This window comes from Rhinopithecus bieti, unplaced genomic scaffold (assembly GCF_001698545.2).
Source record: "Rhinopithecus bieti isolate Rb0 unplaced genomic scaffold, ASM169854v2 scaffold_947, whole genome shotgun sequence".
Taxonomy (NCBI): Eukaryota; Metazoa; Chordata; class Mammalia; order Primates; family Cercopithecidae; genus Rhinopithecus; species Rhinopithecus bieti.
In genome coordinates, this window is record NW_016803664.1 from 4,575,729 (window position 1) to 4,592,890 (window position 17,162).

General features: G+C 46.5%; 1 protein-coding gene across 2 annotated transcripts; it reads right to left on the bottom strand.

The window, feature by feature from the left end:
- Positions 1-233: 233 nt before the first annotated feature.
- ERP29 (endoplasmic reticulum protein 29) lies at positions 234-10,795 on the bottom strand. 2 transcript variants are annotated; one of them, XM_017847228.1, is made up of 3 exons: positions 10,503-10,795; positions 3,323-3,461; positions 234-1,072 (listed from the first exon to the last, which is right to left on the bottom strand). In XM_017847228.1, exons 1-3 carry the CDS (start codon positions 10,644-10,646, stop codon positions 570-572), a joined length of 786 nt encoding a protein of 261 aa, XP_017702717.1. In that variant the 5' UTR covers positions 10,647-10,795; the 3' UTR covers positions 234-569. The 2 variants fall into 2 exon arrangements, with proteins under 2 accessions (XP_017702717.1, XP_017702722.1); XM_017847233.1 differs by lacking the exon at positions 3,323-3,461 and having other exon boundaries at positions 10,503-10,755.
- Positions 10,796-17,162: the final 6,367 nt, after the last annotated feature.

The following is a 17,162-nucleotide window of genomic DNA, read 5'->3' on the forward strand; positions in this document are numbered from 1 at the left end:
ATACTGCTATTGAGTTTTAAGGACTGGAAAATGGACAACACACTTTACCATTAACAGTCAATCCATGTCAGTCTGAATATCACTGGAAAATAACAAAGGTATGCCAGTTTCCACAGTGTTACGAGGATAGTTTATTACCCTGGGAAAGTGGAGTCCATACCAGCTTAGATTCAAAGAGGAAAGCAGGTCATAGACCAAAGTATAATTTGAAAAGACAACAGAATGGCTTCAGGTCCACTTAAACCAAAACACTGAAACTTTAATTGAATGAGAATTACACCTGTCAAAGAACTGGGCGGTACACTCCTCTCTCCTCTATAGCACTAATTCCTTCTGAGGGGTCATTTCACCAGCCACCTGAGTAAGTGCTCCAGCTATCCCCAGGCCAGCTAGAGACATCCCAAGCATGGTCACATCAGCATCAATGTCCAGGCATACTCAGGGCTCGGAATCGTGGGTTAGTACCACTTTTCCCACTACCCCCTTATATTCCACAAGGGACTCACAGCCAGCAGGTTAACTCTCCCCTCCCTACCCCCACCAAACCCTGGAAAACCACAGACAGCCTTTTAAAGCTCCTCTTTCTCGGCCCCCTTCTTCTGGAAGGCAGTCAGGATGTTTAAGCTCTTCTGGAGCTCCTCCTTCTTCCCATCACTCATCTTGTTCTTCTCAATCAGCCTGGCAATCCGTGTCATCTCTGATGCTGGGAAGTCCTCCCCTTGGTCTAAGATCTTCCCCATGATTTTCAGGTATTGCTCGGCCCACTTCTTCTCAGTCTCCTTCACACTTGAGAGGTTGTCCTGCCCCCGCTTCAAGACGGCCTGGCGGGCCTCCACACCAGAGGCCCTGATGAACTCCCCGGCGAGAGCGTCGTATACAGGCAGGCAACCAGGCATACCTAGGTAGACCCCTTGCCCCTTCAGCCAGCGCTGGATGGCTCCAACCTTAACTGCCCCAGTGTATGGGACTGGGTTCTCAAAGTCCCCATCCCGGAAGAGGTAGAAGACTGGGTAGCTCTCTTTGTCCAGCTTGTATTTCTCACTCAGTTCCATGTTCAGTTTGTCACCATAATCTGTGAGCAGAAACCAGACACAAAAAGCAAGACCATGAGGAACTCAGGGCAGAAAATTGCTATGGGACCTAGCTGCACTGAGGGGAAGAAGAATTTTCTTGGCCATGTAATGGTTCAAAGTGAGGAGCAACCATACAGACCTGGGTTTGAATTCCTCTTCTGCCACTTCCTAGCCATGTAGCACTAGGCAAATAATTAAACTCTGAACTGTTAGATGAAAAAATGGAGATTCTTCTGAATACTTATCATATGCCCACTATGTGTCAGATGCTGTTCTAGGTGCTGAGGGTCTAGTTGTGATTAAGAGTATTAAGCTCGGCCGGATGCGGTGGCTCATGCCTGTAATCCCAGCACTTTGGGAGGCCAAGGCGGGCAGATCACGAGGTCAGAAGTTAAAGACAAGCCTGGCCAACATAGTGAAACCACCATCTCTGCTAAAAATACAAAAAAAATAGCAGGGCATGGTGGCACGTGCCTGTAGTCCCAGCTACTCGGGAGACTGAGGCAGGAGAATCGCTTGAATCCAGGAGGTGGAGGTTGCAGTGATCTGAGATCGCATCCCTGCACTCCAGCTTGGGCAACAGAGTGAGACTTTGTCTCAAAAAAAAAAAAAAGAAAAAAAGAAAAAAAGACTATTAAGCTCATATTCTTCTAAGCAAGAGAAGAGACATAACAAACACATAAACATAGGTGATGAGTGGCATAGGGAAAACAAAACAGCGTGATGTGACAAAGTGGGTAAGAAAGCCCACTTTGGGTGGTCATGGAAGGCCTCCCTGTGAAGGTGACATCAGCTAAAGGACCTGAATGTCCTGGAGCCAGCCACGCGAAGATCTGGGAAGAGTGTCTCAGGCAGAAAGGACTGCAAGTGCAAAAGCTCTGAGGCAGGACTAAGCTCAGGAAATTTCAGGATTACAAAGGCCAGTCTGGCTGGAGCTGGGTGAGAAAGGGGAGCATGTGGAAGGGAAGGAACACAGTCCCTGCCACATGGGGGCTGTTGGGAGGACCGGATGAGGGAATATGTGCATATTCGGCCGGGTTAAATGCTTAATATGTGGTAGCTGCTGTTAGTATCTGCAAAACATCCTTCCTAACGGGCAGTAGCAGCCCCAAGGGCTGATGCTGTGACAACTGGTTTCTTACACTTTGCCAAGAAACGGCTAAGACCAACTACTAGTAGTGGTAGTATTGGATGCCTAGGGTTCCAAACCTAGTTCTGCCACTTAACAATTCCACATTCTTGAGCAAGTTACTCTAAGCATCCATTTCTTTATTTGAAACAATAGAGGTAATAGTACCACATGCGACTTCCTTCATAGAGCTCTTGCAAAGGTGAAACACATGTAGAACACTCAACACAGTGGCCTGGCACACAGTAAACATCTGATAAATGTTAACTATTATTATTTTTCTAATAAAAGCACCAAGGGAGTTACCTAAAGTTGAGTCAAATCTGACTGACTGTCCTGGAGAGGTGTGCCAGCTATCTCTATCTACCCAGGACCAGACTCTCTACTAAGTTCCCAGCTTACTACGGAATGGAGGCATCCATGCTGGGAGGGAAGTGAGACAAGTAAGTCCCTGCCTGGGACTAAACACTTAGGTGGAGCTCTGGATGAGCCACTCCATAGCCCACAGTCCTTTAAGCTTTGAGCTTCAGTTTTTTTTCCTGAAGTATAACATGGAGATAATACATCTTGCTTCTCAGGCAGAGTTCAAGTGAAGATTTAAAATGCAATGGGGGGGCGCAGATCTTTACCCTGTCGACCACTAAATGCTGGCGACTACTGAAGCTATCACTGTGGTTGGGAAGTGCCCCTGGATTAGTGATGGCATCAGTGCATTTGAGCTAAAGCCAAAACCAAACAGTTTTGGTACAGAAGCTGAAATGAAGACAGAACTGACTATGCAGTCCCCTAGGGGACATAGCACCCCCTCTGCCCAGTGTTCCCTGCAAGGAGAGCTCAAAGTTCTCACAGTTTGATGTCAGAGAGGGGTGGAATATGAAGGAAGAGGGGTTCCCTTCCCTTCAGGCACCTGCACGGCTGAGCTGAGATTCCATGGTCCCAGAATCTGCTCAGGTTAAGCCTACTATGGGCACCAGATTCCTTTAGAGGCCGTGAACCTGTTTACTTATACTCCTTGAGGGTGGCTCAGAAGGAAAGATGCTGGGTACTCCTCTTCCAAGTGGAAACGATTTCTAGCTTCCTCCCTCTCTGCCCTCCCCAGCCATCCTGGACTTGTCCATACCTGAGATCCCCACCTCTGCCACCAAGAGATCATCGCTGGAAGCCGAGTTTTCAGCAAGACGCTTGAACTCATCCTGCTTCTCACCGTAGGGGTACTGGGTGTCGAACTTCACCAAGACGAACTTGCTTTTGGTAATGACCTGAGGGCGTATAGAGCTGAGCAAGTGGGTGTTCCAGGGACTTTTGGGGCTAATTCCCCTTCCCAAGGGGCCCCTGTTTAAGAAATAGAGTGGAAACAAGCCCACAAGGGAGGCAAGCTCTCACAAATTAATATTTATTCATTCACCCATTGACTCATTTAACAATTTAGTGAGTGCCAGCAATGTGCAGGGCACCCCATTAGTACCTGTTCACACTAATCAAAGATATACACAACCCTGTCCAGAATAAACAAGGCTGCAGACATAATAAGGCCTTCTCCTGCAGGGTTCCTTTCAGTTAGGTGAAGCAGACCCTCTGCACACTACATCAGCCCCTGTCATGCTCATCATCCCAGGAGGCCTTTCTCAGTAAACCTTGAACAAGAAATCTGACAAAAATAAACAAAACTACCTACAAAGGAGTTGGCATCATGGAGGACACTTTGGCCAGACAGGCCGGAGTCTGAACCCAGCAATTTCAGGGCAGTTAAGTTAGTGAGAGGCCAGGCTTGGGACAATGTGCTCTCCCTAGACTACACTTCTCTCTGGCTAGATCTCTGGGTTTTAAACTGTCGGGGTGAGATATTTAATTGCAGTAAAATTCACATAATATTTGCCATTGTAACCATTTAAAAGTGTACATTCTGTGTGATTCAGTGCATTAAGAATGTGCAACCATCACTACTATCCAGTGCCAGAACATTTTCATCATCCCAAAAGGAAACCCCATACTCATTATGCAGTCACTCCCCAGTCTTCCTCCTCCCAGCCCCAGCAACCACTAATGTATTTTCTGTCTCTATAGATTTGTCTATTCTGATGGAAATGTACAGTATGTGGCCTTTTGTGTCTGGCTTTTTTCATTTAGCATGTTTCTTTTTTTTTTTTTTAAGACGGAGTTTCACTCTTGTTGCCCAGGCTGGAGTGCAATGGTGCGATCTCAGCTCATCGCAACCTCTGCCTCCCAGGTTCAAGCGATTCTCCTGCCTCAGCCTTCCCAAGTAGCTGGGATTATAGGCATGCACCACCAAGCCTGGTTAATTCTGTATTTTTAGTAGAGATAGGGTTTCTCCATGTGGGTCAGGCTGGTCTCAAACTCCCGACCTCAGGTGATCCACCCACCTTGGCCTCCCAAAGTGCTGGGATTACAGGCGTGAGCCACCGCGCCGGCCAAGCATGTTTTCAGTGTATCCATGTTGTACCATGTATTGCTACATTGTTACTTTTTACAGCCAAATAAATTATATTGTACGGATAGACCACATTTTATTTATTCACTCATCAGCTGAATGTTTGGGTTGTTTCCACCTTTTGGCTACTGTCAATAGTGCTGCTATGAACATTCACATAACATAACATGTTTTGTTTGAACACCTGTATTCTACTTTTTTTTTTTTTTTTTTTTTGAGACAGAGTCTTGTTCTGTCGCCCAGGCCGGAGTGCCGTGGCGCCATCTCGGCTCACTGCAAGCTCCGCCTCCCTGGTTCTGGCTATTCTCCTGCCTCAGCCTCCCAAGTAGCTGGGACTACAGGCACCCACCACCACGCCCAGCTAATTTTTTGTATTTTTAGTAGAGACGGGGTTTCACCATGTTAGCCAGGATGGTCTCGATCTCGTGATCCACCCGCCTTGGCCTCCCAAAGCGCTAGGATTAGAGACGTGAGCCACTGCGCCTGGCAACCTGTATTCCACTCTTTTGGGTATATACCTACAAGTGGAACTGTGGAGGTCATATGCTAAGTCTACATTTAACTTACTGAGGAAGTCAAGGACTTCTTTTGATGGTTTCTCCCAATGCACAAGTTTTATCTAACCAGCCACTTTAGTGTAACACTGCCTTCCTCACTTCCATCAACTTTTTGTTTTCCTAATCCAAGTGATCCGTATCATCGAGTTTTTTCATCACAAGCAATCACTGTAAATAATCATGTCACGGCTGAGCATGCTGGCTCACACCTGTAATCTCAACACTTTGTGGGCCTGAAGTGGGAGGATCACATGAGGCCAGAAGTTCAAGACCAGCCTGGACAACACAGCTGGCTTAAAAAAAAAAAAAAAAGGCCGGGCGCGGTGGCTCAAGCCTGTAGTCCCAGCACTTTGGGAGGCTGAGACGGGCGGATCACGAGGTCAGGAGATCGAGACCATCCTGGCGAAAACGGTGAAACCTCGTCTCTACTAAAAAATACAAAACTAGCCGGGCGAGGTGGCGGGCGCCTGTAGTCCCAGCTACTCGGGAGGCTGAGGCAGGAGAATGGCGTGAACCCAGGAGGCGGAGCTTGCAGTGAGCTGAGATCCGGCCACTGCACTCTAGCCCGGGCGACAGAGCGAGACTCCGCCTCAAAAAAAAAAAAAAAAAAAAAAAAAAAATTGGCCAGGCACGAGTGGACACACCTGTATTCCCAGCTAAACTACTCAGGGGGCTGAGGTGGAAAATCACTTGAGCCTAGGAGTCAGACGTTACAGTGAGCTACAACTGCACCACTGTAATCCAACCTGTTTAACAGAGTGAGACCCCATCTCTCTCTCTCTCTCTCTCAAAAGAAAAAAAAATTATGTCAAGCTGACATAATTCTGGCTGAAGGCAAAGATACAATGTTCGGAGCTGGGCGCAGTGGTTCACTTCTGTAATTCCAGCACTTTGGGAGGCCTGGCCAACATGGCGAAACCCCGTCTTTACTAAAAACACAAAAATTAGCTGAGCATGGTGGCGGTCACCTGTAATCCCAGCTACTCGGGAGGCTGAGGCAGGAGAATTGCTTAAACCTGGGAGGTGGAGGTTGCAGTGAGCCGAGATCGTGCCATTGAACTCTGGCTTGGGTGACAAGAGTGCAACTCCATCTAAAAAAAAAAAAAAAAAAAAAAGATACAATGTTCTTGTTAGTCTTTGTCCTTTACCCTGTACTGATGTCCTCTTGGTTTTTAAAAATATTTAACACTGTTTAGGGACACAAAGGAGGGAGGAGAAGACACCAGAACAGGTCATCTTTAAATGCCAAAAAGCCTGAGCTCTAGAGGCCTAAAAGCAGGAAAGACTTAAAATACAAATGAGATCACATCCCTCTGGCCCAACTGGCCTTATTTCAGTTCAGCATATGAAACTTACTCCCACTCAGAGCTTTTTCATTTGCTCTCTGCTGGCTGGAATGTCCTTTCCCCAGTTCTTTTCATGGTTATCTCTTTATCATTGAAGGCTCAGTTCAAATGTCCCCTGCTACTGGGGACTCCTCCAATCAGACTGTCTGATATGGCTTCATTTTCATCATACCCTGGTATCATTACCCCGCTGTATTTTCTTCAGTGCATTACTCACTCTCTGAAATCCTTATTTGCTTGTTTTCCATCCTCTCCACTAGAATATACATTTATGAGAATAAGAACCTTGTCTGACCTGTTTTCTGCTGTATCCCTAGTGCCCAACAGTGTCTGGAATGTGGCAGATGTTCTGAAAATATCTGATGAATGAACAATACTCTGACAGGTTTTGTAGCAGATGCTACATGTTGGGGAAGGGGAGAAGCACTTGTTTAAAAAGCACAACACAGGATACCTACTTTCAAGGGCCTGCATTTGTATTATGGAATAATATTAATAATTATACGGTGGTCTAACATTAAAATATAATTCAGAGATCTCCACCTTTTACTTCCACTATTCTTAGTTACAAGGGTAAGGCGGAATGGTTTTGAATGGCAAACATTCGCATAAAGAATTTTCTCTTGTTATCTTAGTCTGTTATGTATTTACTTATTTATTTTTTTGAGGCAGAGTCTCACTCTGTCGCCCAGGTTGAAGTGCAGTGGCGCCATCTCGGCTCCCTGCAAGCTCCGCCTCCCGTATTCACGCCATTCTCCTGCCTCAGCGTCCCAAGTAGCTGGGACTAGAGGCGCCTGCCACCACGCCCAGCTAATTTTTTTGTATATTTAGTAGAGACAGGGTTTCACTGTGTTAGCTAGGATTGTCTCGATCTCCTGACCTTGTGATCCACCCACCTTGGCCTCCCAAAGAGGTCTGTTATCTCTTAATGATAGCTTTAAAAATCTATTTTCCTCATCTACTTCCTACCAGCCCTTGGTGTCCAATGGGCTGGTAGGAATCAGCTCTACCATTACCTATAATCAGGCAACTCACTTCTTTAAAGTATAGATAAGTTCATTATTCATTCATTCGTTCACTGAATAAAAAGTTACTAAGGGCCTATCATGTGCCAGGCACCATACTAAGTGAACACAGCAGGGAACAAAATGGGATCTCTTAGATCATGAAGCTAACAGTCTAGTGATGGTGAAGGTAAAGAAACAACAACAAAAAAAGATACTGGAAATCACCGAAAAGCAAAGTGTGGAACAAGGCTGCCAGACAAAACACTAGTACATTTCCCTTTGGTTCAATGGTGATGAAGAAAAGATTTGAAAAGACACTGGAGAAAACGTTTTGTTCATTCATGCAACAAATTAGTTATTGTGCACCTTCTATGAGACAGGTAATCTTCTATGCAGTGCAGATGATCAGGAACAAAACAGACAAGGAGCTTCTTCATGAGCACATAATATTCCAGTGAGAGAGAAAGATAGCAAAATGGATTTTAAAAAAATCACTGACGAGTGCTGTATGGAGAAATAAAACAGATTAACGTGACTGGCACTTTAGACTGGGGGGAAGATAAATCAAGGAAGAATTCTAAGAAAAAAACACTTAACCTAAGTCTGAATGATGACAAGTAACCAACTAGCCTTTCAAACTTTGGGTAGAGAATATTCCAGTCACAAGGAACAACTAGTGCAACACATCCTAAGGCAGTAAAGAGCAAGGAATATTCAAAAGACAGGAGGAGAATGGTTGGGAGATGAAAGGGAAGCCAGGAGTCAGGTCATGTAGGACTTAAGCTACTGTGTGGAGACTCAAGAGTAGAAGCAGGGAGACCAGAGAAGAGGCTATTGTAATGTTGACCTAGATTAGGGTGATAATAGTAAACACTGTTAGCTTTATGGTGCAAAGTTTCCCTTTAGGTTACACTTGTTCTGTGATATTATCTCATTCCCATGGAGCAGGGTAGGGTAGGGGTGTCACTTTGCCAATAAAGGCCCCCAAAGCACAGGGTGCTGCAGGGTGTGTCTGAGTGTGCCTGACAACCAACCAGCCATACCTACACCTTTTTTTTTTGAGACAGAGTTTTGCTCTTGTTGCAGTGCAATGGCATGATCACAGCTTACTGCAACCTCCGCCTCCCGGGTTCAAGTGATTCTCCTGCCTCAGCCTCCCCAGTAGCTGGGATTACAGGGGCCCACCACCACGCCCAGCTAATCTTTGTATTTTTAGTAGAGACAGGGTTTCACCATGTTGGCCAGGCTGGTCTCCAACTCCTGACCTCAGGTGATCCACCCACCTCCACCTCCCAAAGTGCCAGGATTATAGGCATGAGCCACCGCACCCGGCCCACACTTTTTTTTTTTTTTTTTTTTTTTGAGATGGAGTCTCGCTCTGTCGCCCAGGCTGGAGTGCAGTGGTGCAATCTTGGCTTACTGCAACCTCTGCCTCCCAGGTTCAAGCAATTGTCCTGTCTCAGCTTTCTGAGGAGCTGAGACTATAGGTGCCTGCCACGACGCCCAGCTAATTTTTGTATTTTTAGTAGGGACAGGGTTTCACCTTTTTAGTCAAGCTGGTCTCGCCTGACCTCAGGAGATCCACCCACCTCAGCCTCCCAAAGTGCTGGGATTATAGGCGTGAGCCACTATGCCCGGCCTACACTTTTAAATTCTTGAAACTTTGCCTTGAATGAGCTACAAGTGCCAAGTCCATGACAGGGAATGCTTGAAAATAGGGAAGACTTCAACCACTGGAGAAAACTACTTCTTGGTTTCACTTCCCCATAATGAGTACAAAACCTAAAAATGAAATGACTGGCTCTCTCGCAACACTAAGCTTGCCCATCTTCTAGAAGAAGTTAAAAGCTGCTCGTGGGTGAAGACAGGTGCAAGAGGAGGGGACTGGGACTGCGGTATTGCATTCTGCCACCATTTCCAACCGTCCATTTACCCAGGCCAGGATCCCTAATTCTGCAAAAATGGAAGGGGGAGGGGCAGAGGTAGTGGCAAATTCTTCCATGCCTTGACCCAATTTATTCATTTTGTTGCCAAACCCAAGATGTTTTCTACAACAGCTATCCCCAACTTTTTTGGCACCAAGGACTGGTTTCATGGAAGACAATTTTTCCATGTGGGTGGGGGTTGGGTGGTTTCGACATGAACCTGTTTCACCTCAGATCATCAGGCATTAGATTCTCATAAGAAGCACACAACCTGGATCCCTCACATGCGCAGTTCACAATAAAGGTCGTGCTCCTATTAGAATCTAATGCCGCAGCTGATGTGACAGGAGGTGGAGTTCAGGATGTAATGCTCGGTCACGTGCTGCTCACCTCCTGCTGTGCCGCCCGGTTTCTAACAGGCCACCGACAGGCCTGGTGGTTGGGGGCCCCTGCTTTTCAGGGTGGCTGAACTGAAGCTTATTCTTCACGCTTGCACTATTCAAGATATATGATATCTGATCATTGTTTGCATATGCAAAGCAGGCTGCAATCCATCCCTGGGGAAGAGGGGCGCGAACACGCCGGCTAACGCGCCTGCATTTCTCCCCGCCAACCCCTCCCCGCTACCACAGCCGGGAGCCCGGTGGCGTCGACCTCGCACCGCCCTCCGGTTCTCCCACTTGGGACTCGAGGGTTGGATCTCTCCACGCACCACCCTCTCCCCCTAGGTGAAGGGAAGGGGAACCCAGTTCCCTCGGCTGCATCTTTGCAAGGGAGGATGCAAGTATAAATGCTGCAAAAGCACGGGTGCGCCAGGGCCCTGAAGCGTGCATGCCCGGTGGTCATAACATTCCCCAGGCTCAGAGTCCACTAGGCCTGTAGGACGCTGGGAAGCCCTGGGACCATTGCTACAGACCACCTCCCGTCAGCTCCAGGTGTTCAGCGTCTATCCACGGGCGCGCGCTCTTCCAGGCGGCCCAACAGCACCTGCGCGCGACGTCCCACGACCCTGTTACCTTGTAGAAAGTGACCGTATCCAGGGGAAGGGCGCCCTTAGTGTGCAGGCCGCTGCCGCCATGAGGAGCGGAGAGGAGCAGGAAGCCCAGGAGAAGGGGAAGCAGCGGGGAGAGAGGCGCGGCGCGGGGCACAGCGGCAGCCATATCGCCGGTTCCGGGCGAGGGAGGTAGGTAAGCCGTAGTGGAGAACGCCGGGAGTCAGCGATCACGTGACTGGGGGGGCGGGCTCACGCGCGCTCACGTGGACACCCCAGGAGGTTTCCGTCTGTCTAGGGTGAGAGGGTGGGGCCACGTGAGTGGCGGGGGGGAGGGAGAAAGCTGCCGCGCACGCGTACTCGGCGAAGCTCGCGTAGGGCCTGGGTAAAAGGGCGGGCCGCGTTGGGGGCGGGAAAATGGGCTGCTGCGCGCGCGCACTCGGCGAGTCTCCCGGCGGGTTTGTCCACTTCATTTCCTGCTCCGCTTGAGAAGAGGCGCGAAGTGCGCGTAGGAACGCTACAGGAATTCCTTTGCTGCCCTTCCTCTCCTTCGAAGATGACAAGGCCTGCCATCCCTTCTTACTAACTTTGGGCCGTCAGGCAGTTGGTTGGGACCCGCTCCAACCCTAGGTCAGTCTGTTAGTCAAGTTCAGCTGTTATTATCAGTCAGGCTTCGTCACCGCCCTGACCCAGGCGGGCAGTGGCTACGCGGCTTCCCTGAGCTTCTTGACCAGGCTTGGCGGTTAGTGTGGCAGGCAGGGCCCTCTTAGACCCGCTCTGAGGTGAGCGCCTCCCCTGGGAGACGCCAGGCTCCTGGGATCCGCCCAGCCAAGGCCCACCCTCCAGGAACCCCAGACGCAATTCTATTAATTATGTTCCGCAGGTAGTCACTCGGTCCTTGGCTTGTGCCAGACCCTGGCTTTGCCTGAGAGGCTACGGAATAGACAGAAACAAGACAGTTCTGTGTTGAAGGCACGCACCTTGTTGGGGGAGGAGGCGGCATAGGAATAATTATCTAAGCAGTGCAGTGTAATTGCTGTAAAATATTATTCTGGCTGGACGTGTTGACTCACGCCTGTAATCCCAGCACTTTGGGAGGCCGAGGCAGGTGGATTGCTTGAGGTCAGCAGTTCGAGACCAGCCTGGCCAACATGGTGAAACCCCGTCTGTACTAAAAATACAAAAATCAGGCAAGTGTGGTGGCGCCTGCCTGTAATCCCAGCTACTCAGGAGGCTGAGGCAGGAGAATTGCATGAACCCAAGGGGCGGAGGTTTGGGTGAGCCAAGATTGCACCATTGCACTGCAGTCTAGGTGACAGAGCGAGACAAGGTCTCAGAAAAAAAAAAAAAAAAAGAAAAGAAATTTTAAAAAGACTGTATTTGCTTATTGTAAAGAGGCAGGGATTCAGCCAGCCCTGCTCAGGAGCATCAGAGGAAGACAGGAGGTGACTTTTGAGCTGGACCTTGAAATAAGAGGGAGCGTGCATATGGCAAAGAGAAATAGGGCATTTCTAGCAATGGGAAAATTATGCACAGGCATATTGGGGAACTGGTTGAGATCAATCTGTGTAAAGGCGAACTGGGGCAGCAGCTGCTGCCACTCTTTTATTTTGGTTGATTATTACTGAGCTTCCATAGGGCGGATTTGAGAGGGTCTCACCAAGCTAAAGGGTTTGGAGTCACCAGAAGTTTTAACCAGAAGAATAAGGTTAGATTTGTGTGTAGACACAGCACTCAGGTCAGCCTGGGCAATGTAATGAAACCTCGTCTCTACGATAAGTAGAAAAATTAGCCATGTGTGGTAGTGTGTGCCTGTGGTCCCAGGTACTTGGGAGACTGAGGCAGCAGGATCACTTGGACCTGAGAGGTCGAGGCTGCAGTCAGCCCTAATTGCTGCCACTGCACTCCAGTCTGGTCAACAGAGCAAGACTTTGTCTCAAAACAAAAACATTACTCAGGAATGAAGAGAATGGATTGGAAGTGAGAAGATTGGACTGAAGCCAATTAATGGGGTATGGCAATAGTCTAGTTGGAAGAGGTTAAGGTCATACAGTAGGACATAATGCTGAAGAAGTGTGTATGGAATTGACAAACTTTTGAAGGGTAGAATTCACAAGATTTGATGAACAAATGCATGTAAGGGTAAGAGAACATATACAATGCATTGTAAGGGACTTACTGCTATAATTAACCATTGTATGTATCCAAAATTTATGTGTATAAATAGTCATCAGTGATAACAGGATCCAATCATGGAAAACCAGTTTGATTATATATAAATTTTGAAAGAGTCGCGTGTGTGTGTATGTGTTTGGGGAAGTTCAGAAAAATTTGAGTTTGCCCTATTGATGGCAGCCAGCTGCAGCAGGGAGGTATGACTAGGGCTGCACACTCCATGAAGCCTGTGGGAGCCCCGCCCCTTCTGAGTTGATGCAGGAGCCCCTGGTGCCATTGTGGCTGCCCTTCCAGGTGTAGGACCTGTGGGCATCTCTGCAGCCTGCATCCTTGGGGGACCAGCTAGACACCCTACCGCAATCCCTGCAAGCTCAGGAGGGTCTGCTCCCACCGCCTGGCCTCTCTCCACTCTCATGCCCTGCTCCAATGTCAGAGCGGGCTTGGGGCCAAGAATGGCAGCGGGAGGCAGATTGATTCCTGGGTAGAAGAGGGTGAGTCCCCAGTAAGACCCCCACCTTCAGGTCAGGGAGGGCCTGAAGACAGGGGTCCAGGCTGCCAGTCCTGCAGACTGGAGTAGGGACTCATGGTGCATCTTCTGGCCTGCCATGGCTGTCCATGGACCAATTGGCATGTACTTCCCTCTGAGGTCCGTAAAAGCCCTGGACTCACCCAGAGCAGGGCAGAGGACTGCCAGAGGACCAAGAGGACAGAGACCTATGGGTCAACCAGCCTAAGAGAGAAGCTACCCTCTCTGCTGATAGTTGGAGATGACGGAACAACCAGTTGCAGAAAGGACTTACCCTCTCTGCAGAGAGCTGCAGAGACAACCTGTGGGCAGAGAAGAGCCACCCTCTCCAGGGCCTCTTCTCTTCTGAGAGCTGCAGACATCAGGACGATCAGTTGCAGAGAGGAGCCACCCTCTCCAGGGCCTCCTCTCTACTGAGAACTGAATACTCGATGGACGACCTGCCTACAGAGAGGAACTACCCACTGCAGGTCTCTGAGCTGCTGTAACACTCAATAAAGCTCATCTTTGTCTTTTTCACCCTTCATTGTCCACGTACCTCATTCTTCCTGGATGCAGGACAAGAACTCGGGCAAAGGCACTGTGGCCACAGAGGTTTCTGGCCAGAAAATGGACACCCCAAAGATCCCGTAACACTATGAGCTACAAGACAAGTGATAGAAGTTAGAAGAGGGGAAAACTATGAACTGACGTGGTGAAACAAGGCTTTATGTAGTTGGTGGAAATAGAGTTAAGCCTTGGAAGAAAGAACATTTTAGAGAACAAGTGGAAAAGGAGCAGATGTGGGAATGAACATGATGCTTTGGGAGAATGACTGGCTTGGTTGGAGGGAGTTCTCAAAACAGGAGATAGTAAAACAGTTTTAAGCCCAGGTAGGGGAGAATCTTGAAGTCAAACTAAGAATTTTCTGTTCTGTAGTCTATATGGAGCTATTAAGAGTTTTAAAATTTCTTTATAAAACATTTAAACTTCTAAAATTATTCACTTCTCAGTATAAATAACTTTGGTTATACCTAGTTAGTAGAATTGATCAGCAGTGACTATCTAGTCATGGTTAGTTTAGAAGTAGGTTTTTATTTTTTATTTTTTAATTTTTTTCGAGACAGAGTCACTTGGTCACTCAGGCTGGAGTTCAGAGGCCTGACCTCAGCTCACTGCAACCTCCACCTCCTGGGTTCAAGTGATTTTCCTACCTCAGCCTCCTGAGTAGCTGGGATTACAGACGTCTGCCACCACACCTGGCTAAATTTTTTTTTTTTTTTTTTTTTTTTTGTATTTTTAGTAGAGATGGGGTTTCACCATGTTGGCCAGGCTCATCTTGAACTCCTGACCTCAAATGATCCACCCGCCTCGGCCTCCCAAAGTGCTGGGATTACAGGCGTGAGCCACCATGCCCGGCCTAAAAGTAGGTTTTGTAGAAGTGAGGGAAGTGGATTGGTTGGATAGGGAAAGGAAAAATTGGCACTTTTGCTATAAACTGCAAAAGTAATTGTTCCAGTCCTTCCTTTGAATAGCACTCTGGTCCTAGTCAGTTGTGTTAAGATATAATTAGATTTTTGGGCTGGGCATGGTGGCTCACACCTGTAATCCTAGTGCTTTGGGAGGCCAAGGCGGGTGGATCATCTGAGGTCAGAAGTTCGAGACCAGACTGGCCAATATGGTGAAACCCTGTCTTTACTAAAAATACAAAAATTAGCCGGGTGCAGTGGCGGGCACCTATAATCCTAGCTACTCAGGAGGCTGAGGCAGGAGAATTGCTTGAATCTGGGAGGTGGAGGTTGCAGTGAGCTGAGATTGCACCATTTCACTCCAGCCTGGGCAATAAGAGTGAAACTCTGTCTAAAAATAATATAATAATAATAATAATAATAATTAGATTTTTGGCTTCAGGACCTTGATGATGATCTAAAAAAATAAACAGTATAGTTCCGGCATATTTTGGAAGTCATAAAATCCCACAGTTGACACTGATGTGGAAAATCAAAAGAGTTACCCTGGGTGTTGTATGGAGGTGAAGAGGAGGGGGCATGTTGCATGAATGTCCACAAGACTCAGCATAGCAACTGAAGTGAAGAGGAAGAAAAATAGCATGATTGGCTAAGGCAATTAATATATAAACTCCCATTTTTCTGTCCTTAAGACAGTGAGGCCCCAGTTTCACTGACCTCTTTGCTATTCCTGGTATATACAGTGCATATCCCTTACCTCAAGACCTTTGTATTTTCTCCCTCTGGAACGCTTTCTTTTAGGATATCCACATGGCTGACTACTTGACTTCCCTCAAGTCTTTGCTGAAACCTCAACCTCCTACTGAGACCTATCCTGACCATCTTTTAAAAATTGCTTCTCCCTGACTGCCCTGCTTTCCATCTCCTTTCCCCTCATTATTTTTTTCCATAGTACTTTCAACTTGTAACAGACTATATAATTTGCTTAGTTTGATTTTGCTTATTATCTTCCCTTTGAGGCCTAAATTTTTTTTTTTTTTTTTTGTCTGAAGGAGAAACTATTCCATGTCTGTGTCTCAAAATACTTTCGGCTCTTTTTACATTCCCTTCTTGGACCACATGCAAGCGGACTTCAAAAAGTTCATGGAAAAAATGAGATTAAGGCCAAATGCAGTGCCTCACACCTGTAATCCCAGCACTTTAGGAGCCTGAGGCAAGAAGATGCTTGAACCCAGGAGGTCAAGACCAGCGTGGGCAACATAGGGAGACCCCATCTCTACAAGCAATTTAAACAACTTTTAGCTAGACGTGGTGGCACATGCCTGTGGTCCCAGCTACTCAGGAGGCTGAGGTGGGAGGACCCTTGAGCCCAGGAATTTGAGACCAGCCTGGGCAACATAATGAGACCTTGCCTCTAACAACAACAACAAATCAGCGTAGAAGGAGGTTATATGTGTTGGGATGTTTATTGCAGCATTGTTTGCAGAAAACAAAAATAATCTACATGTCCATCATTAGAAGAATTGCTGGATAAATGATTTTATGTGGAATATTATGTAGCAATCAAAATGGATTATAACTATTTCTATTAAAGCAGAAAGATATCTGTGAAATAGTGTGAAAAGCAGTGTGTACAGAAACATATGATCCCATTTTTAAAAACCCTGCCATCTCAGCAATACCCCTTGCCATATATGTGTGTATATATTTGGATGTGTATTGCTGAGCAAAGAGAAAAAATACAGAGAAATACACTAGGATTTAACATTGGGTACAGTCTGAGGGAGTGGAGAGAAAGCACATAAGACTCTAATAAAAGGAAAAAATTATGGCATAATGCTGAGAAAAAAGAGTAGAATGTAAAATACTAGCTACAGTTACTGCAAATTTGTAAAAATGGAATATGCATATAAGCAAGAATTAAATCATTGTTTTAATGAGATAATAGGACTACAGGAAACTTTTTACTTTGAATTTCTATTACGTTAATATTGTTTTGCAGTAAAATAACATTTAAAACTCAGAGTTTAACATTCAGGAATCAAGTCACATCAGCAGAAATGTTCCTTCTTTTGTCCCACTTTCAACTCATGTTATTTTGTCTTATTTATGTAGTTTTGTAAATGACCTGAAATATTATCTAAGTCAAAAAGGGACATAAGTAAGTAAATAAAAATAACCTAACTCTTGTCAGTCTCATCTTTTAGTCCTGTATATTGCCATTGTGTTAATACTCACAATTTTATCATGTAAAATTAGGATAATAATTAATAGGATTGTGAGTAGATGAAATTAGTTAATGCATATGAAGCATTGAGAGTGGTGCCTGGCATAAAGTATGTACTCACTAAAGCCTTTATAATGCTCAGGAATTTATAATGGCACTTCTGCAGGATAAAATCCAAATGCAACAGCCTCCATAACCTAGTTGTAAAAGCTGTCTAAATAGAAATGCATTTATAATAATATAGCGACTGAACTTTTGAAATGTACCCAATCCAAGTTGAGACATGGAAGTGTAACTACCCACTGAATT